General features: G+C 41.4%; 1 protein-coding gene across 1 annotated transcript in view; it reads right to left on the bottom strand.

Annotated features, from left to right (window-relative positions):
- Positions 1–22,308, bottom strand: part of SORCS3 (sortilin related VPS10 domain containing receptor 3) — a 318,567-nt gene that overhangs the window by 62,605 nt on the left and 233,654 nt on the right. Inside the window, exons 8-13 of the mRNA XM_052799671.1 lie at positions 12,026–12,115; positions 9,151–9,330; positions 7,202–7,348; positions 6,627–6,729; positions 2,255–2,331; positions 2,055–2,146 (exon numbers count right to left, since the gene is read on the bottom strand). Of these exons, the coding sequence (XP_052655631.1) occupies positions 2,055–2,146; positions 2,255–2,331; positions 6,627–6,729; positions 7,202–7,348; positions 9,151–9,330; positions 12,026–12,115 (689 nt within the window). The remainder of the gene's footprint in view (positions 1–2,054; positions 2,147–2,254; positions 2,332–6,626; positions 6,730–7,201; positions 7,349–9,150; positions 9,331–12,025; positions 12,116–22,308) is intronic.

Genomic DNA, 22,308 nt, shown 5'->3' with positions numbered 1-22,308 from the left:
AAGGCACTTGTATGTAATGTGCTTTTTACGTCCAAAGTGCCTTCACAAGGTAAGACACCATTAAAACAGTAAAACAGTTACACCTGGTATACTAATAAATGGTTAATACATGACTTGCAGATCTTTCAATAAGTGGCTCACCTTTCACTCTTCCAGAGCTCAACTTGCCACAGCCTGATGTACCTACTGCTGGTGACACATACCCTTAGCTAACACACACTTCTCCTGTCTTGGCTCATTGTCTTGGTTTGGTCTAAAGACTTCAACATGGTCTTGATGTCCTCTTTCCTGAGGGCACTTCAGATAGAGTCATGACTAGTGAGTTACCTATCAGAGGCAAATGTTTCTAGTCACACAACACCACATTCTAACTACAGACAGAAAGCTGGAGTCTGCTGAAGCATCATTATGGATCTGCCCTGTTAATACTCTCCTCTATATGTCCAGTTATGGAGGCTGTTGGCAAGAGGATGCTGGCCTAGACTAAGCCCTGGCCCTGACTCAGCACAGCTACATATATTAAGTTATGACTGCAAAAAGCTTGTTTATGATAAAACAAACAACCTGTTTCCTGAACACTAGAAAGCAAGACGAAGGTTGCAAACCTCATTTTGCATATAATAACTTGCTTTTAATCCCACACGGAGCCACAGACCTCTTAGACAACACTTGGTTCCCCTATCCTAGAAAAATTACAAATCCTTAGGAGTATGAGCCAATACATCCTGTGGTTAACAATCCACTATCACACCAAAACTAAAGCAGTCATTTATTTAGCTCAGGTGGTAAAGAAATGTGCTCAAACGCAACATATTCAGACTTTAATAGAAATCTATGTTGCAGTCATCCCAGAGCTATCTGTGAGGTCAGGAAAAGTCTGGAAAGTCCAAAAGGTTTTCATATTGAAAAAGTAGCTATTAATGTTCTTAAGGTACATCTCTGGAACATTAGTTTATGATGGGTAAAGACAGCCTGTCTTGAGGTCTCCAGCTTCTGAATGACTGTAATTTAACTGAAGGATTTTGTACAATAATGACTCAGGTAGAGGAGACCTTAATACCTCATCACTGCTGCCAAACTCCATTGCTTTCTTCTTCTATTTGACTGAAGGCCACATTTCCTGTTCTGCATGAAAAGCATGAGACAGACATGTGCTTAACACCATCAAGCTGAGAGATGACTTAATCTTGCAGACAGGAACACAAATCCTGTCTCTGAAGGCTATTTCTAACTAATTAATTTCTAAACAACATTAGAAGCTGGGTAGGTCAGTCCACTAGCCATGCCCCTCTTTCACTCAAGACCAGAGACTGAAGGTGATGCTAATACACACATTTTCTGTAAAAAAGGTTGGTTCTGAATTTCAGAATGCCTCTCTCCAATGTTTAGCTGGTGCAGGAGTGAGAGGGGCAAAGGCTAAGGAGAGGATAATTTTGAAAAATACTGTTAGTGCTTAGACTGTTATAGCCCATTTCTAGCAAAACAGTATCTTCAACTGAGAAATCAGTTTGCCCTATTCCACCTCTAACTCTATTCAGTTGCCACCACGGTATCTCTGGAAATTGATAGCGGACTCCTATAGGAGACAGCAACATTAGCAACATATCTCTATTGTCCTTATCAACACCTACTGCCCTCTCTTCTCCCTCCCTTTATCTGTCTTGCCAGTTTAATACTAAATTCTGTAAACAAAAAGTGGAAGTGAGGGACACGTCCTCTCAGAAATACCTGAAGCACAAAGGATGACTTCTTGCTCAGCATATACGTGTCTGTGGGAAAGAAACCCCACCTGAATTCTCACAGTACATTACTAGTGCGAAGAGTAATTCATGTATGTGTGTGATTATGGATATAGCCATTATAGTTATAAAATGGTACAATAACCATTATACTAATCAACAAAACCTAAATGACCGTAAAAGGCAGATAAGAATGATCTCATTTGCTCATTTTGTAGACACTAGCAGATGTTGACCAGGCAATGCAAGAGATATTAACACAACTGTCAGCTTATCCCGATCAGGAAACCTTCTCAGAGTAACAAGTTTCCTTACCACATGTGCCGGATGGGCACTGACGTGTGTTTCATGGCCACTAGTGCCCCTCCCCAGTCCAGAAACCACACATTGTATTCCTCCTCGAAGATCTGCAAACAAATTAGGTACTGCATGAGTGCTCCACCGCACTGGGAAGGGAAGACTCAGAAGAATAATAGCAAAAGGCTCCATGCTCTCCTTCACGTTGCAAAACATACCTGTCTCCAGGAATTTCCACCATCAGCAGAGATGAACACGCCAACATCGGTGTAGGAAAGCTCAGAGCCAATATTACCTGCAACACAAGCAAGCGTCAGACATTCTTGTATGGATGAACATAGAACTGCATTTTTCCATTTTCCAAGAAACCAAAATTACTTGGTCTGACCAGTGTTTTTTTGCTGTTCTTGATTCTATTCTGATCTAAAAACACCACCATGGTCAGGTGGCAACATTCATTTACAAGAGCTGTGCCATTTGAAAATTGGCACTGGGGAGAAATAGTATTATCATCTTATTTTTCCAACAGATAGCATTGCTCACAATTGCAAGCCACTAAAGGCAGGCTTACTCTAAGCAAGGACCTACATACTCAAAAATCTGTGTAGGAAACCCCATGCCCATTTGGTGCCTACAAATCATCAGAATGACAGCAGAATAGTGGCCACTGTCCCCGGCCTCCAGATATTTCATTCTGTACACATTTTTCTCTGAACTTGTAGTCTTTGTGCTCTGGCTGGTGAGTTGCATCTCGGTGATGTGTCAGTCTTTGTCAAGGGTAAGGTAATTACCTCTGTCTCTACTTCTCATGTAAGAGAGCATCCAAAGGGAAGTTACTCGTACAGCTGAGTTTAAAGGTGAAACCAAGGCCCCAGTGAAGCCCATGATTATGGGGCTAGAAAGTCTACTCAAGATTCTGTCAAAATGCTCAAACACATAACTGATCTCAGAACCTGCAGTCAAACAAACAAAGCTTCTTCCTAGGTTTACAAATGGTTTGCAATTAATGAGGACTGTGATGTAATGAAATATAAGTTCCACTTGAAGGAAATCTTGTTTGTTTAGGTATGAACTTCACCTGGGGGCAAAACCGGTTCAGAGAATTAAGGTGGTCCAATGACTTTGCAGCAGAGAGGTAGAAACCAGACTGAACAGCATTCTAGACAATGGTGATTATTCGCATTGACCTAGCTGTCCCAAATTGTGAGTTTAAACTTACTGGTTACTTGGTACAGTTCTTAATTTTGATCTTGTAATTTCCATTATGCTGGAAACTGTTCTGCTGACAGCCTTATAGGGTGAACTACTGTGCCTTCGCCATGCATTGGGGAATGGATATGCCACACATCAAAGCAATGCAAAGAAAAGCTCAAACATCAACCTCAACCATATATAGAGAAAGCACAGCAGAATGCCATTTGGAGACACTACGTCAGAGCTTTAAACAGGGTTTTTTCCAAGGTCCCTCATCTGAGACAGCAGAGAGAACCTCAAATCTTGCAGTGATAAACCTTAATACAGAGAAAATAATGAACTTGGACTAAACCCCCAGCCCTCTGGAATCTCTGAGCATCTACCAATAGTTGCAAGAGAAAGATGCCCAATATCTGAAAAACCTGCACAAGCTCTGAATAAACCTTATTATCTTATTCCCCACACTGCCCTGAGGTCAGCATCTTGCTTCTGCTTCCAGAGTTAAAATTGCCACCAGGCTCACTGAACAATGCAGGTCTTCTCTAAATTAATTTGTTCTCATCTCCCCACTTCCTAAGCACCCAGTAGTTCAGGGAAAAGCTAGCACAGTCACCCAGGAATTGTTTTTTCTGCTGGTTTGTCAACAGTACCTTCAATCAATGCTAGGTGGGATTCTGGTGGTGTAAACATCTGTCCCATAGGAAGGAGGCAGATGTAACACTGACAGATACTCCATCAGAAGGCCTCCCAATGATAATGGCCCCCAGCCACCATATTGTGGTCAAACCCATGACTTCTTTATTCAAAGCCCATGAATTCTTTACCCAGTGAGCCACTCTTACACTTTCCAAATAAGACTGTTTTTAAAGCAGGTGTAATTTCCATGGAAGGAAGGGAGAACTAATATTTTTTTCTTCAAAAATAGCAAAGGGAGAGGTGGCAATCTTACACATCTGTAGCACCAACAAGAGCATAATAAAAACACACTAATGAAAATATTAATTAAATTTCTGACATCTAATGCTGAAAAATGAGAAATTAAAACCCAGATGCAGGTTGACTCTCTCCTGTCACCATCATGGAATTCAACTAGCCACATTGTTGTGACAACGCTGTTTCAAAAAAATAAAATTCCTGGCTCAGGGAGGCAGGACAATTCAAGAAAGGCTATTCCATCAGTGCTCAGGATGTAGGAAATGTCACACTGTCCAACTACCTAATCTTCTTCCCTGACACCAGCAAGAGTGACCAACTGCTTTAGATGAAGGTACAAGGAAAACCTGCCGCAGGCAACCATATAGAAGGACAGTCTATACGGACACCCAGGTTCACAAGGATAAATCTACTGTGTCAGTCCAAAGGTCTGTTTAGCCCAGTGTTTTATCATGAGTGGAAGTCCTCAAGAATTAGAAACCGACTTAAAGGCAGAAACTTAAGTTTTGTATCATCATATTTTAAATATCAAAACTGGAAAACCAACTTTCCAAACAGGGATTTCCAGGTTGTGGCAAGGAAAGAGAGTAAAAATGTGAGATCCTCTTGCTATCAGTTCTTTCTGTCTGTTTTCCTGTGCAAACCTGTTCCATTATTTTCTTCATTCTCTCCATCTAGTTTCTTTCAGCTACATGGATTCAACCCCCACCAAACGTAACTAACTCCCAAACAAGTCAAGAGGATTTGGCAGCTGTACAATTAGATACTAAAACATAATTCTTCCCTTTGCAAGAATCCAACCTCTGTCCTCATATCAAGAGTCCGAGTTTCCAATCATTGCTGGAAATGTACCACTGTAAATCAAAGAGTAAGACACAGAGCGTTTGAGCAGCCAATGCCTGTGAGAATAAGTCGCAATGCTTATCCTGGAACACATTTGCCAACACGGTGAGACATTCCCGTTGTTGTGAAACTGGTTAGTGGAAACAGATGTGTATATTCCCAACAGGTTAAGCTTTTTATTGTACAAAGCAGTAAGGCAGAAATTATATTCTGCCTTTTAAAGGTTAATTGTTAGACTGGGGAAAGCATTCATCCCATGCACTGGCAGCTTAAAAAGAACGTCATTTACTGACAGTTTAGATCAATGCCTAGAATCTCACTGTCCTGCTGCCTCTATTTGCTTCCTAAAAGGTTAAAGAAAAAAAGGCTCTGCAATCACAGCATCATGAGTAGGACTTGCTCCTAAGCATCCGTCTAGCAAGTGTGACCTGCCAGGAGTGATGACTCCACTTGGCTATTCATAGGAAGATCTGGAGGTTTAAACCAAATTATCTCACCCCATTTGGCCTGGATCAGTGAACTGGAAATCACATGGTGTTTCCCTTGTTGAGATATAAATGTCATGAAGGGAACCCGTCTCTCAGGTTCTGGGTTAGTCTGGCAGACACATGGAAGCACAGAAGGACATGAGAATGGAAATGGTGGGAAGAAAGAGTGTAAATTCATATAGGCAATATGCTAACATGACACACTTGCAAGACACTGCTAGGCTGAACAGGACAAAGGAGATAAACTGAGCCTTAGAAAGAACGGTCAAGTATTTGGACATATTTGAGCATACGTAGGAGCCTCCCTGTGAAAAGGCAGGACAGCCTATATGCTTCAGAGGCCAACTTTCAATAGCACCAGCCATTCAGAAAGCACTTTGTTAGCCCAGCAGCTCCCACAGAGCTGTGGGAGTTCTGAGTGTGGTTGGTAGCTCTGTCCATCCTGATCAGGCTGCACGCTGTGTGCACACAGGGCCTGTGATGGTTGTCAGATTAGTTACAGTGGGTCAGCCATTGCCACCGTGAAGCGCTGTAGCAGGTCACCATTAAAACATCACCACCTGCCAAAGCACTATTTTGCAGAACAACCCACGACAAGAATGACCCATGCAGAGTTGATGAAGTGCTGCTAGTCTTGGAGCAATACAGTGTTGAAAGTAGGTGCCATGGACAAGACAGGCACTCATGAGGTCCAGGCTTCACCTGACAGGCTTTGTGACAACTCTGTGCTTGCTACTCAAAAGGTGGAATGTATTGACACCTCCTAAGAGCATAGCCATGATTATACACCCTGTTCTCATTCATGGTAACGCCAGCAAACAGGTAGACACCTACATCAGTGGTTGTAATGATGTCAAGTGAGAGGAGTTAGTAATGCCAGTTGGCAACGATCCCTTGCAGGTGTGGGCTTAGACCTGCATATGGGTTATTGTAGAGCAACAAATACCTGACAGGCATTACCTTTTTTGAAGTCGGGGCCCACATGCCTTCTCCTAGCAAACAGGAGTTCATGTGAATTAGCTCAGCACTTGCTGAAACAGAGCTGAAAGCTTTTACACCAACAGAAAACATCTCATACTCTCAGGCTCCCAGTGAGGCATGGGTGAGTGGTGGGAAGCACTTATGTTCTTACCTGTTGCCACCAGCAGCCCAGGAGCTGTCTCTTTGCTGGAAATGCTTCCTGAAGTATACGGATTCTCCGAGAGTTGCAGATGCAAGTGCAATGAGCAAAAGGGCTGTTGACAGGAAACAAACAAAAGGCAGAAGCTTTAATATGCAACAAGTTAAATACCAGAGGAACCCTTAGCGACTGCACACAGATGCTCCGATCCTGCTGAAAATGACCCCTCTGCTCTTAGTACTGTTACAAATAGCAGCATATGTTCATTTTCTGAATAATGATCATAAAAGTAGCTGAGAGCAAGAGAAGCAGGAACACTGCATTACAAGCATGTCTGCACTTGTTTTTACCAACAACCTGATCTAGAGCACTTTTTCCCAGAAACTTTCTTATTCTGACCTAAGTTCCATAAAAAAGCTCAAGAAAGAGGGACAGAATTTTCCCTTAAAATCTATGAAGCTATAGAAAAAAAAATCTGCTCAATTCACTTAACACAGAAGAAACATAGGGAGAGTTTTGTTAACCCAGTGACTAAAATAAGAACTCTGAAAGAGTCAGTTGTGCTTTGGAAAAGCTCTGCCACTCACCAGCTGGCAAACTATAGGATCCCCTCTTACATCGGTGTCTGGTGCCTGCAGCAAACGCCAGTCTCTGCCCTTGTTGTAGGTAATGAAAGTCTTGATTTGGTCATCTATCTTCCTGTTAGCCAGGAATATGCCTTTGATCCCCGCTACCTAGGAAAAATGGAGAGAGATGAAAAAATACATTGGAAGAACAGGCCAAAAGTGAGGCCTATCTAAGCACTCTCAGGAATGGAAGGTCTCTGAAAAAGCAATAAAGTAATCTCAATCCAGCCTTAGAAGACTGTGAATGGCATTACAAGCACATCTTGATGATGCCTGCACAGCTGAAAGGCCTCGTGCAGTCTCTCTCTCTCTGGAAGAAAGAGACAAGGATGTTCACAGAGCAAATCCCCAGGAAACAGCCCACTTTTGGATATCCTTGAGTGCTTGCAGGCAGGCTGATGATGGGCTTGAAGGTACAGCATGCACCATGTCACAAATGAGCTCTGTGAGTTTGAGGATGTGGTCTGCCCCACTCCCTCCCCGGATTGTCATAACATGGGAGATAGCAGGTCATAACAGAAGCAGCGTGGGATCCTTTTGTGTTGGTCTTTTTTTCCTTTTACACAAAAGACTGATATCCTGAATATGCTGAAACACTGATGTTTTGCAAACTTGATTTCTTCACTTTCCTTCCACTCCCAAATTCTGTCAAAATCAACCCAGTTGTTCCAAATGTTTTGATTTTTGTCAGCAGAACCCATTCCAGCAGAATATGGTCCTGTCAAAATTTCCCCAAGAAGATTTTGTGTTGAGTCTGGTCTCTGCTGCACAGCTGTGAAAGTGAGACAGGAAGAAGGAACTTGCTGCAAATTCGCACCTTCCTGGCACAGCCAGGATGTAAATCCTTCTACTCTAAAGCCCCCCGAGTGACACTACCCTTTCAATGACCCTGTGAAAATCTCTATCAGCATTTAACAGTAAAGAGTCTATGATACACAGCTGGGAAACACAGAGTTTGCCCAGGAATGGGAGATGATGCATGTTTATTTTAGGTGGTTCGTCACAACACAGAAATATATCTTTTTTTCAGAGGCAGGAAAATGCATTTAACTAGGTGAAAATAAAATGTAAACCCTGCCCTTCATACTGACCCATGCGTTATTTGTGAGTTTTCTCTCATTGCCCTAACCTACCTGGATTTTTGTAAACAAATTGATGATGTTGTTAAGTGGGCATTATTCTGGCTGAAATAAATAAATGTATAATCCTAACTTCTACATGTAACTGCAAAAACATTTCTCCACGTAACAGTAGAAGTCAGCCTGCAACCATTACTATTAGTATTACTGGTTGGTTGTTGCTGGCAAAGCACTGATCCCTGAATCTCAGCAGATCTTCCATCCAACGAGTTTAGACACACCAAAACCAGGACACTCTGAAGAAACCAGGAACTGGAAAAAGTACTCTGAAGGGACTGCTGTTGGCCAAGGCTGAAAGGCCTGACAGAAGAATGAGAATGGAAGATGATTCAGGGTAGAAGTTATCCAGCAGTTATCTCTGGGCAAATGGCACCTATAAACTTTTGCTTATAATTCATAAGCTGCTCAGTGCTCACAAAAGTGGAATCCACATTCCCTGCCTGTGAGCAGGTGTCTCTAGCTGTCGCAGGGGAAAAATAGTATTTTGAGAGCTTCTCTAGACATCCACGTTAGGATGAGAAAGATAATGGTTTTCCCTTTTGGAAATGCCACATAGCTAACCAGTCATTGTCTTGAAAACAACCAGTCGTCACACCTATAGCAGAATGTACTGCATCTATTCCCACATGCATCAGCTCAGCATCAAATCCAGTAAATGCCTCTGGGCTGATCCCAAAACAAATTAAGATCCTGGAAGGTCAGTAAGAGACTTACACTTGCTTGAACTAGCAAGCAGTTGCTGTTCCTTGTAGGGTGACCTTTACTACATACCTCATAAAGGTCAATAATGATATTCCCCTCCAGTCCTCGACTGCTTTTCACATTTTCCAAGGCCAGGGTGAAGTACACCCCTCGGGTGTCCGAGATATACAGGTTGTACGTATCGTTCTGGTTCCACTCTTGAACAGCTGCAAACACCTGATTCTCATCGGTGCTGATAATATGCATGTCCTGTTAAAAGAAGACAAAAGGCCTATTACTGAGTATCTCTTTATTTCTTTGCCCTTTGGGACATGTAGTAATTACTATGACTTATGAAAGAATGGAGATGGAGCATGAATTATAGGTATGTTAAACAATTTTCTGTTAGAGCAAACCAATAAATTACCACCATTGTGACTTTTCTGCATTTCATTTTTTTAATGATCACCAGCTGGGCGAAGGGTTTTTGCTTTCTTCATTTTTGGTAGCTTCAAGGAATTTCATCCAGTTTCATTTTTTATTTATAAATTTGAAAGTCAGTTTTATCACTCGTGGAAGATTCACAACCTTGGAGCCTGGAGTCCTTATAGTCACTAAGCATGGTGTAGCACCAGGCTAAAAGCAGTGACAATTTCCATCTACATGCTGAACTAACGGGCTTGTGCTTCCAACTGCTAAAGAACCAGTTTTAAAAAAACTGGGAGTTCACATTTATTTGAAGCTGAGGTATAGGGATCAGTTTGAGCTAATGCTGGTAGTGATCTTTAATAACATACTTTTCTATTGAGAGCTTGTCTGAGAACTATTATCCCACTACATACAGGCTATCAAATAAACCACCCACTAACCTTTGTTGGATTCTTGCTGCTGACCAAGATATGAAGGTCCAGCAAGGGTTTCCCCTCTTTAGTTTTAATATCAAAGGGACCGGACAGTGCATTTTCTCAGTATTCTTTTAAAGCAGGTTCATGGAAATTATTTCCAGGGTGATGATGAGTATTGAAGCACTTCATCCTTGCCACCATTGTTGAAAAAACTAACACTGGTTCAGCTAGAAGCAAAATCACTGTGATTATGTGGGACTTCATTTATCTATTTGTATCTATTTAAAATTTCCCCAGGGTGCCAAGGAGCCTTGATTAATTTCTTGCACTGTTTCTGCATCAAGAAACCATAATTCTGGAAGTCTCCCAAAGGACGGAGTGACCTGATTTGGGGGAATAATATCTGGGGGAAGATCAGCTCAATATCCCCATCCTTCCTAGGAGGCAACTTAATCTTCTGTGTGAGGTATCTGGATGAAAAGTTGGGGTTGATAAGATGGGGCTATTTCTAATAGACCTAACATAGCCTATCAGCATAGGATGGGGAGAAAAAACATTTGAGGGCCTAATTCTGTCCCAGTGAGTGCAGTCAGTGGGAGGTTTCCCATTTCCCTCAAGGAAGACTAAATCAGGAATTTTGTTCTTGCCCAACAGCTCTAATTCCTTAAAGATTAAGTACATACCCAACCTATTCCAGCAGTGTGAAAAATAGAGCAAAACACCCAATGACTTCAATCTGTTTTGACCACTTGCAGTGGAAATATTGCATTACCCTATTGCCAGCCTCACATACGTACAACTCCAGCAGAGTTCATTAATCTACAGCTGACAGGATAGTTATTACTGTGCAGCAAAAATGTTCTAGTGACTAAGGGCAGCATAAACAAGCCTCTTTTACATGGCTACAAACCGTGTCATTCCACCACCATGGAATGACAAACAAAAGAAACTATATCTGTGCTATACAGGTGTCAATACATTATGGACTGTGATCAACCCAAATGGGAAGAAGTTGAGGTGCAATATTAGGAGTTTGAGATGCAAATTTCTCACAACTATTAAGTTTTCCAGTACAAGTTAAAGCAAATATGCTTATCTGCTAGACTACAGATACCCCGCAGGCAATCAGAAGGGTAGATCCAGCCCACACGGCAAATCTAGCCAACTGTCTTACAATTATCCCACCAAAATTTTCACTTGTGGAAGGAAGGGGAAGGCCATTACTGTTGATTATCAGCCCTCTATGACAGTACCCTCAACAGCCATTCTGAGGCTTCAAAGAGCAGCAGTAGTCTCAGCTGCCCATCAGGCTACCCAGAAACTTGTATCCAGCCAAGGCACTGGAAAGGTTGGTCCCTTCTGTTCTACACAATCCCAAGCAATGACTACACTATGGAATTTGAGTATAATTCCAGGAACATATTCTCCTTGCTGAGGCTTGCACCACTTGGTCTGGTAGAAAGCTCAGGCCTAAGAAGGTAAATCCAGGCAGAGTTATATGAGAAGTACTAACTTCCCTCCCTCCCAGCTTTGCCAGTCAGTGTTAATCTTAGGCTACCTCAGTCACCTCCTAAGCAGCATCACAGAGTGGTTCTGTGTGTCCAAAGCATCAATAAAACACAACTTTTAGGGAGCCAACTCCACCTCCATGACTTCTTGGCAATGTCCCACCATAGGTTGGGGACAGTGGAGCTGCTATACCCTGTGCTTCTCTCATTGTATGGAGACTGCGGTAGTGCTTAGCATCCTAACCATTCTCCAGGACCCTCAGTGTCACAGCCAGGCTTACAGAAAAATCATTAATAGAGAACAGAGTAAGACTGGGGAAAGGTGTTCATAGAACTCTGGTCAAGGAGAAGTTGGTTTGAGCTCTATTTTCTGAGGTATCTTTTCATTCCCATTTGCTCTTTACAGAGGAAAAATGAGACTGCTCTTTCTGAAATGCTCACTAATCAAAGGCAGAGAGAGGTAAAGATCCCAAATTCATATTTAAGAAAGATCATTCAAGTAGCACAACAAATGGAGCTCCCCAGAGAGGTACCCCACCAAGGTGCTTCACCACTGGGCAGGCTATGCTATTCAAGATATTACATGTCTGTGTTCATAAATGGTGCACTCACCTTAGGAAGAGAGTATTTGGGCAATTTAATCTGTGCGAAAGGCTCTCGTCTGTATGACACATAGTAATTTGCTCTTCCCCCAGCTGTCACCTGTGGAAACACCAAAGAGAGTGAGTGATGACCTTTCCAAGACACCCTATGCTGACACCTCTAAGAGGGTTTAACAACCTTTCTTTCAGATATCTTTTCTATGACCTGCACAGCTGTCCCTAAAAGCATCTGTATAACTCCAAAGAAATCCCAGGCTTGAGAGGGCTGGAGCATTATTTATTTAAGGTATGCTATTGAACTTTCCATTTTGTCTCTCATGCTTCAAATCCAGCATGATTTTAACATCTCAGGAAAAAGGGAAAAGTGGGTATTAAGTTTAAGGTCTTGAGTGGGGAAAGAAGATGATCTGGTTTCATCACATGGTTCCAGCTCAACTACCTTGGGCAAGTAATTTAAAGTCTCTGTGCTTCTGTTCCTCTCCTGTAAGAAGGAGATAATACCTCTTTCCTCTGCTGCTTCTCAGCCTTGTGTGTTTGCACTATAAGTCCCTTGGGGCCAGGGTTGTCTTCCAACAACCTTTTACGGTGACTAACAGCAGAGATCCACACTAGCACCATTTAATGCAAACAGTAAATGCAATGAATGCGCTCGTGGAAAGCTGGGGCTAAGCTCTTAGATGCCACGTCACTAGAAAACTGATTTCTCTGAAATCATACTATCTCTGAACAAGGATGGGGCGGGGGGGGAACTGATAGACGTCCAAATCTGTGGTTTTATGAACTGAGCGAGCTGTAAAGGCTACACATAAATGCCATGCATCGATGAGATCTAGCCCTGATAATTTATAAAATATGGGATTTTAAACCTGTCGCTAGTCACTTACCCTTGCTGTGGTTGTTCTTTCTGGCAACATTTCAGGCCTGGCTGCAGCAAGGCTTACATCGGTGAATTTCCTATATTCTGCTGTTTTGGCAGTCTTGCAGGTTTTTAAGATAGAACAATACACAAAGCACTTCTCTATTATATGGAATGTCATTTGCTGGCTTCTTAAGTTGCCAATAAAGCTAACAGAAAGGTCCTAGATTCTCTCCTAGATATACTTCCTTTCATCTGACAGTGATATTTCAGAATGAGCTTACATGGAATATTGCTATAGCATCAATTATATTCTCAGCAGTGATATCACCTCTAGATAGTGGCTTTCTTCCCTAGAGAAGCTGCCATTCAAAGGACACAATATTACTGGTCGTGAAATTTGATATCTAATCAACTCAAGATAAGGCTTTTCTATTGACAGTTCGAAGAACTGCAAAGAAAGGAAGGTTTAGAAATAAGACAGGCTTCTACACTAAGACTTCCCCTTTTGCTTGTTTCCCATTATTACTCGTAATGTTATCGTAGCTGCATTTAGCGTTCCCAAAAGAAAAAAACAACCACCATTATACCACACACTGCACAAGAAGGCAGAAGAATGACCCATAACACAGCAAACAAACTCTATACAGACAACATATCGCTAAAGTCAAGGGAAAGCACAGACATGAAAATCTAAAGTGTTTTGCCTATGGTCTCAAAACAAGCCAGTGGCAGAGACAGGGAGAGAACAGGAGTCATTTGACTCTCACTTCATATAAAGTGCACTGTGGACTGGCACAGTAGCATTTTGGGGTCCTTCTCTCCCGCTGTGAGGATGCTGAAAGGGTTGTGAGTGTTATTTCTGAAGGGTATCTTTCCCATCTAATACTACCACATCAAAATCAAGTTTTCGCAGGAGAGCACAGACTATGCAGTTGATTCAGTCCAACTCAAAGTTAAAAATTCATGTTTGCAGTAATTGTATCTCTCTATCAGCTGTACAAGAGTTGCCCAAAGGATCCCACACTTCTAGGTCATATTACCCATATAGCACAGGGAATATTTAAATATCCCCTCTTGGTGATATTTCTGACCTCCAGTGGAAGATCCAAATTCTCATATGATGTAACTCTGCCACATGAACTCATTTTACAGCACTCATGGTTTCAACACCAGATCATTATTTGTAGCAGAGTCCAGATAGGACTGAATGTGTCCAGTGACTACTTGGTAAGGACCCTGGGTTCAATATCCACCTCTTCTGATGGGCTGAGACATGGTCATCAACTCATCTTTAAGATGCAGACATGAATATTTACATACATTGCAAACGCTGTGATGACTAATTAACATTGGGAACAGTCCAACAATCTTCAAGTTAATCACATGAACATAGAGTGGCAGAAATATCAAGGGGTGATCAAATTCCCCCCTCTGTGCCAAGACAGGATCTACTCCAAGTCTTCCACACTCAAAAGATTTTACATCATTTTTTTGGCTTTATGCCATGGCAAACTGGTACCTAGAGGGTTTTTGTTTGGATTTTTGTTTTGTTTGTTTGTCTGTTTTTTAAGGCAGAAAGGTAGGATTCAAACACTGTTCAATTTCACTATGCATTAGCTAAACTCCCTTTCAGTCCTCTACCTGGACTAGGTCACCTTGACAAAGGTTTAAAAACAGAAATCTTTGTGGTCTATGGTCTTTCTGAGCCAGTTAATATGAAGCCACCCACAATTCTGTTGGCAGGAGTTGTGTGAAGCTTTTCCCAGCCAGGACCTCATCTTTGCATGATTTACATGCACAGTTATAACAGTTCCAAAAAATGATCAAGCCTTCAATAAAGTTTTGGCAAGCACTGTGGTAGAGAATGAATTTTGGAAGGCCCAACTAAATTTATTTTCATGAACTTTTCCTTTTCATATGAGCAAACTCTCCAACGCTGTAAATCCCAGAGATTATGATAGTATTTTGCCCTCTAATGCCTCCTTTTAGTTCACATTTGATGAATGTCACCCAATTATTTGCTGTGAGCTCATCTGTCATGCTCTGTACAGAATTAGCTGGGTTTGTCTTTTTCCTCCTCCTTTGCTAATGGCTGGTTCGTTAATCTGTTTTTCTGGATTTCTATTTTATGTGTTTAATTGGGCTTCTGGCCAGTGGAAATTATTCCTTTGGACAAATGTGTTTGTCATTAAACACATCTGTCTTTCCTAACCTATGTTCTTTCTTCCTCCTTCCACTCATGGTCTACTACTTTTCTTTAATACTTCCACATTTTGTTTCAAGACAAAAGTCTGGTCTCACTTACATCAGTTGACACTTAAGAACAGAAACATGAGAAGCTTCTCTTTAAAGGCCCTGAAAGTTTTAGTATGCTGGCTCATACTCCCTCCTGACCTCCAATGGGATAGAGTGCATCAAACGTGGAAGACAACAAATATGTTCACAAGGCTGCAGAGAATTAGAGAAAATCTGTCATGGAATCTATTCATCTCCATAATTTCTGTGACATATCTAGAAACACTAAGCCAATTCTCATGTTAATGACTGAATATGGTTCTTTAAGGGCAGGTTTTGTTTCTCTTTTTTTTCTTACATAGATGTTCACCTTCACCAAAAAACCACGTGCCACCTAAAAGAGCTTGTAAAGCAAGCAGAATGAGTTATGAGGTCCCAGAATGTACAGACACATTAGACGATGTCAGGAGCTGTAGACCACAGTGTACCAGGCTTCATTCTCATCTTCTTGGCTAGCTGATGCTGGGACCTGTAATTTCCCATGTAAGGCAGGTATTGATGTAACAAACATGGAACTACTAAATCTCTGAAATGACCCTGGGCTAAGCAAGACTCCATCTGCCTCCTGCTGATCAAAGAACTTGCAGAAAGCGTAAAGGAACATGCACTGATGCTGACAGCGCACAGGTATCAGACGCTTCCTAAGCTAATGGCTAAAAGGGAACGAAGGGCTCTTTTCTACATAGTTTGTTAGCCTGGGTGGTTTACAATGATAACAATCATTTGCCCTGCACAGTTACTGGAACAGGTCATCTACTTTTTACACTGTTGATAATGTTCAAAGCAAAAGAGAATTGGTAACAGCACAGGTCAACCCACAATGACCAGACATGTTTAGATGTTTGTGATTCCTGTAATTTACCTCCCACTTCAAGCATAGTAAGTGGTGAGACAGTCCATTACAGAACCAAGTTTTAAACTTCCTTGTCGATAGTAAGTAGTTGATAGTACATAGTTGATGTTGTTTTCAATAAACCCCTCACTTTTTTTCTGAGGTGACATCCTCTGCTTGTAGAGTTTCCTCCTTCCCATTAACATAAATGAGTTGGTGGAAGTCAAAAGTTGAGAAACACTGTGTCAGTATTGTAATGGCATCCCAGATCTGTGTTCTCCACCTCCATAGGGTGCCCTGGCATCCCTCCTCAGTGCTTTAACTTTAGTTACCCTTTCTCCTTCTCAGGGGTATAAAATCTCATAAATCAGGTTGTGGATTAAAGCATGAAGGAATGATGACAAGTTAAGCAGGCAGGCTGCTCCACTCACACCTTTAGTGAGGGATTTTGGTGTTCTTCAGAACCAGCTACTGTCTAGGCCTTGCACAGGTTTGCCAGCATGAGGATTGAAAAGTTGTGCCTCCTCTCCCAAGCCTAACCCCAACACCAGTCACAAGAGATGCAGAAGATGAGGAAGAACACATCTGCATGAGCCTAGTGTAATGTTCTTCCTTCTTGATTATCCGCCATGGCCAGGACAAACCAGCTTCTGGATATTTCTGTGTACTGAGGTTCTCCACTGCCCCAGCATAAATCACATCATGATAGGTACCATCTAGTCTGAATTCTCTCCCTGTGGTTTTCATTAATATCATACCTTCTGCACAGCCATTAAAGCAATATGCAATTACCTGAGCGTGCTGCAGAGACATACGGATTAGTGTTTCTGTGCGCAAAGCACCCTCAAGCTGCCTGGTAAATTCAGCAGGCTTTGAAAACATGCCACTTTTTAGTGTCAGACCCATCAGTGAAAATTTGCTAAGACAAAGAAACGTTTATTATACTGGCTCAGTCCCTGTTCACTTCCCTCTCCCTTCAGCGCTAGGATGGCACAGCTATAGGACAAAGTAATCTTGAGTGAAAATATTGGATTTGTTTTAAAAGCAACTCCTGCAGAAAATGTGCAAGGTTACACCAAAACATGAGCCACATTAGAGCTGCAAATGTACATTACTTACACAGAAACCAACTTAAGAGAGGAGCGTAATTGTACACATTAAATCTCCTTTTGAAGGATTTCAGAGGAAACTTATTAGTCTGCCACAGTAATCCTTTACATCTTCAGCAGCAGACAGTGCTGATAAATCAGACAACATGAGGGGAGGGGAGAGAGTGGTAAAAGAAAGTACAGCACAAGAAGCCCTAGAAATAAAATAAATATAAATAAATAAATAAATAAAGGAAAATATTAATTTTTTTTATCAACAGATTTTTAGGTTCAAGTTCCAAATCTGATATTTGGCACAGCAAAGATGAAACAGTGCTAGAAATGGATGGAAAGCACCCAGCAGTGAATAGGGAAGTAGCTAACTATTTACTGCCTGTCTTGCTTTAAGAAGAGCTTTTAACTACCACCTGGGATGCACTTTCTTTTATCTGTATGGATTAATTTCTCCCACTGGAGTGCTGTCCAGCATTTTAAATAGGGGCAAGAGAAGATCAGCTGTAGCAGGCATTATTCACCAGTAAAACAGGTGTAATCGTGTTCATCATTTAAACGTCTTCATACTATTAGTTTCATAATAAGCTTTTAATGATTTCTTCAATAAAAGACTCAAAGACCAAACCCTACAAGTTGGAGAGTGCTCCATTGTCCCGCCAAGCCGTTTTATCTACCATCGAACGCAAAGATAAAAATCAATCGTAGCTAAGCACGGTGAAGTTAAAAATAAATTGCATGGATTGATTTCTGTTAAGACCTTTGGCTCCTAGTTAAAAAATGGAGGAAAGAAATTTATATTTGAACATGGTGTATTTAGCTTCTATGAAAATAAAGAGAAGGCTCTAGACTGGGAAATCAAAGTTTAATTTCTCCCCTCCTATCTTGTTTCACTGCTGAGAAGTTTCACATTAACAAAAACCAAAAATACAAAAAAAAATCCTTTCCTTTATTCCTGGGGAAATTTACTACTTATTTAAGTATTTAAATTGACAGCTTGAGAATGGAGGTCAGGGATCCGTATGAATTGGCACAATCTCAGGTGTGACTGCTGGTTGAAGTCTACTCACCTGATAACTGACTTCCATTCAGCAAATATGCTCATTTAGCCTAGCCTTAAATACCCAATAAACTTGAAACATACACTCAGGTCCTACCAAACATAAGCACTTCCAAGTTTTCCTAAACAACCACAGTTACAACTGGTAATAATAATAAACTACTTCTCTGAGCTAAGCTCAGACTTATTTAGTTATAGAATTAGGAACTTTTTTTTTCCCCTTTATAAAACCTTAAAGAGAAATGTCCCCCCACCCCAGTTCTAAGGCTATGAATAACAAATATTCTTCTTTTTACTGAGCCCGAAAAAAACCCTTCTCATAAATATATCCACTTTGATAAAAACAGAATTTGATTCCGATTAAAAAAAAAAAAAAAAAGCATTTCTACAAAGCCATTTTCCATCAAAAGACTTTGGCTGAAATTTTTTGGACACATTCTGATGAGACTCCAGGCATCCAAAAAAGGCAATATTATCCATAGGTTCTGTAAGAAGCTATCAGTGATTGTGGGTGAATACTGACATCTGCATATGTTTTAAGGAGACTTTCTGATGCAAAAGAAGACTGACCTGGTTCAACAGCTTTTGGCAGACACGTTTGCTCCTCTGAGACAGAGGAACTATTTGGATGTGTATTGTAAGAGTCCCACTTAGCTGCACCACACAACAACATCTGAAGAAATTCTGGGTTTGCTCATTCTCACTCATGCTAGTGAGCAGACTGAGATGCTTCCCTGCTGTGCAACTCTCTGAATTAAGCAAAAGTCTTCTAAGTGCAAAATTACTTCAGAGGGTGAGGAAGAGCCAGACACATGACCAGTATCAAAGAGCATTTTGACTTAAACTTTTCACTTTCCACATGGAATTCCTGCCATCTATAAGAACTGCAGCTGCTCCCACACTGCTGCATGTGCAAGCTGCGAGTAACCACCATCCCCTGCTTCTAAATGGTAACACCACAGACCCCACCACATTCAGGAGGATTATAAACCACAGCCAAGACTCTCTTCTCTCTTCCTAGCTCCCCACACACCCCTTTCTTCCTTCATCATATCAACCACAAAAAAAAGGGCAATCACCAGAGCAGCTTAGCTTTTTGGACATGGGACTATCATATGTCCCACGGCAACCTGACCTTAGGGAATCTGGAGTCAAGAGAGAGCTGTGCAGTTCCCAGGAGACTGAATCACAAATGAAATGGCATAGAAAGCTGCCAAGAAAGCTTCCCAAGAGGAGAAGTGGCAGGAGGAGCCAGGTGAGAGACAAGACCCTTTTATGAATATCAGCCTGCAGTTAAGCAGCTTGATAAATTATGCCATGGGAGTGGAAAAGGGAAGGGGCACCCACATTCCCACTCTTTAAAGGCCTTGGAAAGTGATAATGTACTGCCTCTCAGCATGCCTCTCTGGTTAATGGTGCAAAGAACTTCCCATTTAAAGTGGAAATGGAGCAGGGTCTGAAGCAAACAGCCAGCCCTTTTCAGTCAGAGCTTGCAGGTGTTGTTCCTTGTCCTTATGTGGTAAGACAACCAGCCAAAGGCAGATCTGAGAGCGTTCATCTCCAAAGACATTTGTTTGGCCTGCTGGAGAAAACAGGCATCACCCCCAAATTCAAACCAGGTATCAGCTTCTAAATCTCAGAGGAGTCTTCCATGCCCAGTAGCTTTGTCACAGCCATGGAAAGTGCTGAAAGTCCGAGCTACATTTCAGATCGACTTCAGCTGCACTCTGTTGGGATAGCAGAGTCTGCACCCTCCCAGAGAAAAAGACAGACATAAAAAACAATCAAGATAGGTATTGATTGCCCATCCACACATCTCTGCACTGACTTACAGCCAGCTCAAATCAAAAAGGCCAAAGTTACCCTGAGGGTCTCCAAGTGCTGACAGAGACAGAAGCTTAAGGGAGGAATGGGGACAGTGTTAACTAGATGTGAACTAGACCGGTATGACCTCTGGGAGGAAAACCATACACTGAAGGGTTTACACAAGGAAAACACAACATGATTAATAGGGGGAGGAAACATATTTTATGAGACGTACATCTATAGCTGGGGGAAAAAAAAAAGAAAGGACAATTTTCAGAGACCAAATCCTTCCTCAAGTCCCTTAGGTTCTCCTGAGTATGCCCAAAAGCTTATCTGTCCCTTTTTTTAATTCTGTCAATTCCAATCTCATAAAAAATACTACCTCTCCCTGTAAACTTTGTCTCACTCACATCCTTAGGCCACCAGCGCTATAACAGCAGTACTGTCAGCAGTCCTCATGCCACACATTCTGAAGAGTTTCATCATTATTATTGTCCCTCCCCTGATATCTAGGGTTCTGTGTGAAAATCTAGTCCTTACATGGGTCTGCACCAGCGTGTTGGGAATGTCATCAGTCCCTGCTAGTGGCCAGGCTCGTCCAACACAGGACTCCAGCCACCCAGCAGAACCACTGAGCTATTGCGCCTGAGATAGCTTGCACATAACCTTTGGGTAACTGGGAACAACTACTTTAACTTAGCAATAATTGGCTCTCTATGGCAGCTGTACATGTCCACGAGAATGTTGATTTCTGCAGAAACTGTCCCAGAGCAAAGCTGATTTCCAGTGAATGCACTGCTGTATTCATACCCCCTTAGGAGCTGTCAGGCCACCACAAATAAGCAATACTGTACTGAGACTTTTTTGGCCCAGACTCCTCACTCCCTGCAATAAGTGATGATATTTGCTCATGCTTTCTTGCATTTTCAGTGGAAAGTTTTCATCTGTTGGCAAGGAAGTGTACACAGATCATTCCTGCTCTTTTTTTTAAGTCTGTAAAGAACAAAGTAGCACTGATGTTATTTGTTTGTTTATAGGAAAATAACAAGTTTTTCTCCAAACAATGCTTTCTCACTCATAACAGAATTTCCTGAAAAATAATCCCATTTTCATTAAAGCTTATTGCATTTTAGACTCTTTTCAGCAGCCTGAGCAATTCCATTGGAAACCCTGATACAAGACTTACTGGAAAAATATTTTCCCCAGAAATTCCCCGTGATTTATTTTTACCATAGAAATTCTCCAAAATATCACTACACTAGGTTAATACATAAAATGAAAGACTATCCCTGACCCCTGGGTCTTATAATATAGACTCTGCATGTGAGAATACCGTAGCAGTTCAGGTAACTGTCAGGAAGTCAAATCTTATAGGCAGTTGCAGGTTACCTATGCCCCTAAGTTTAGAAAGTGATACTATCTCAGTAGCGAGTACTCAAAGGCACCAATAAGGAAAGGTGTGGTACAGCTCTAGAGAATGGCATATTACAGCTGTAGAGGAAGTATGGGCTCCACTACTGCACAGCTATATAATTGAACACAACTGACACTGACCTTAATGGCAAAGTTGCTCATCAAATTAGCTCCTTTTTGGTGCAGTAAATAAATTCAGACATATTCCAAGGTTTTCTCAGAAATAAATGACCTGCTCTGCAAGCTGTATGAATTTTAAGTATTAACCATGAAAGAAGGTGATGATACTGACTCCTGGCTACATCAGAGCAATCCTGTGAAACTTATACACACAACAGAGGGCAGGATTTTCTCTTAATGTATCAATTTATGCAGAATTATCCTATCTTAGTGATGTGCTAGGCATCCTTAAATAGCTATTGATCAATCAAATAGAAAGTCAATCAATAAATTCAGTGATCGCCTACTGTTTTATTCATAAGAATTCTTCCTACTCTCTCTTAGTAGCTATTTCTCCCTTCCTTTCTTCATTACCTTTTACATTTTTCATCATGTGTTATGTTATTTATCTCCTTTGCCTGGTAACCAGTCCCAGTCTTTTCAAACTCTCTTCATGGGTAAGTTTTTTTCAAGCATAGGCTCATTCTCATTTTGTTTCTTTGCACTGCAGTTCTGCAAGATCCTTTCAGAAGTGCTGCACAAGAGCATTCCACATGATAAGGAACCATTGATTTATAACGGCACTATAACATTTTCCATACTCTTCTTTCCCCTATCCATTATGCACCACAGTATCACGTTTGCTTTTGAGTGCACAGTTACACAGGTTAATGCTTCCCAAGACTCTTACGCTACAGGCCTGTTGATCAACTTTATTAGAATGGATATTCACTAGTAAATAACTGTATGCAGATAATCTAAAAGGTTG

This window comes from Harpia harpyja, chromosome 10, assembly GCF_026419915.1.
Source record: "Harpia harpyja isolate bHarHar1 chromosome 10, bHarHar1 primary haplotype, whole genome shotgun sequence".
In the NCBI taxonomy this organism is placed as follows: Eukaryota; Metazoa; Chordata; class Aves; order Accipitriformes; family Accipitridae; genus Harpia; species Harpia harpyja.
The sequence above is the reverse complement of the archived record's forward strand: the minus strand, read 5'-3'. Positions and strand labels throughout refer to the sequence as shown.